The following is a 326-nucleotide window of genomic DNA, read 5'->3' as shown; positions in this document are numbered from 1 at the left end:
CACCCTCTGCCCCCTCCCTTCCCGCAGGTGCCATTTTCGAAGGCAATGCTGCCAAGGACGACGAGGTGTTCAAGCAGGCGGTGTCGGATCTGAACCTCAATGACGACATCCTCCAGAGCGAGAAAATCACTTACTCCATCAAGCTCATAGAGGCCAACAACCCCTTCCATGCGGTGCAGGAAGGTGAGAGCCCTGGGGCGGCACCCACGGCGTGGGTGGGCTGGGCGTCGGCACGGGGCTGAGAGCGGCCCGTCCCCAGCCCGGTGGCAGGGAGGAGGTTTCAGCGCCGGAGACAGCCCGGACCTGTCCTGGCGCTCGGCTGGAAA

The 326-nt window shown here is 64.4% G+C and overlaps 1 protein-coding gene across 1 annotated transcript in view; it reads left to right on the top strand.

Annotated features, from left to right (window-relative positions):
• Positions 1-326, top strand: part of GRID1 (glutamate receptor, ionotropic, delta 1) — a 540,147-nt gene that overhangs the window by 294 nt on the left and 539,527 nt on the right. The window contains 1 exon segment of the mRNA XM_009893055.1: positions 28-183. Coding sequence (XP_009891357.1) covers positions 28-183 — 156 coding nt within the window.

The sequence above is a fragment of the Charadrius vociferus genome, unplaced genomic scaffold (assembly GCF_000708025.1).
Source record: "Charadrius vociferus isolate BGI_N301 unplaced genomic scaffold, ASM70802v2 scaffold429, whole genome shotgun sequence".
NCBI lineage: Eukaryota > Metazoa > Chordata > Aves > Charadriiformes > Charadriidae > Charadrius > Charadrius vociferus.
Note: the sequence above shows the minus strand (reverse complement) of the source record. Positions and strands in the feature narration are given on the sequence as shown.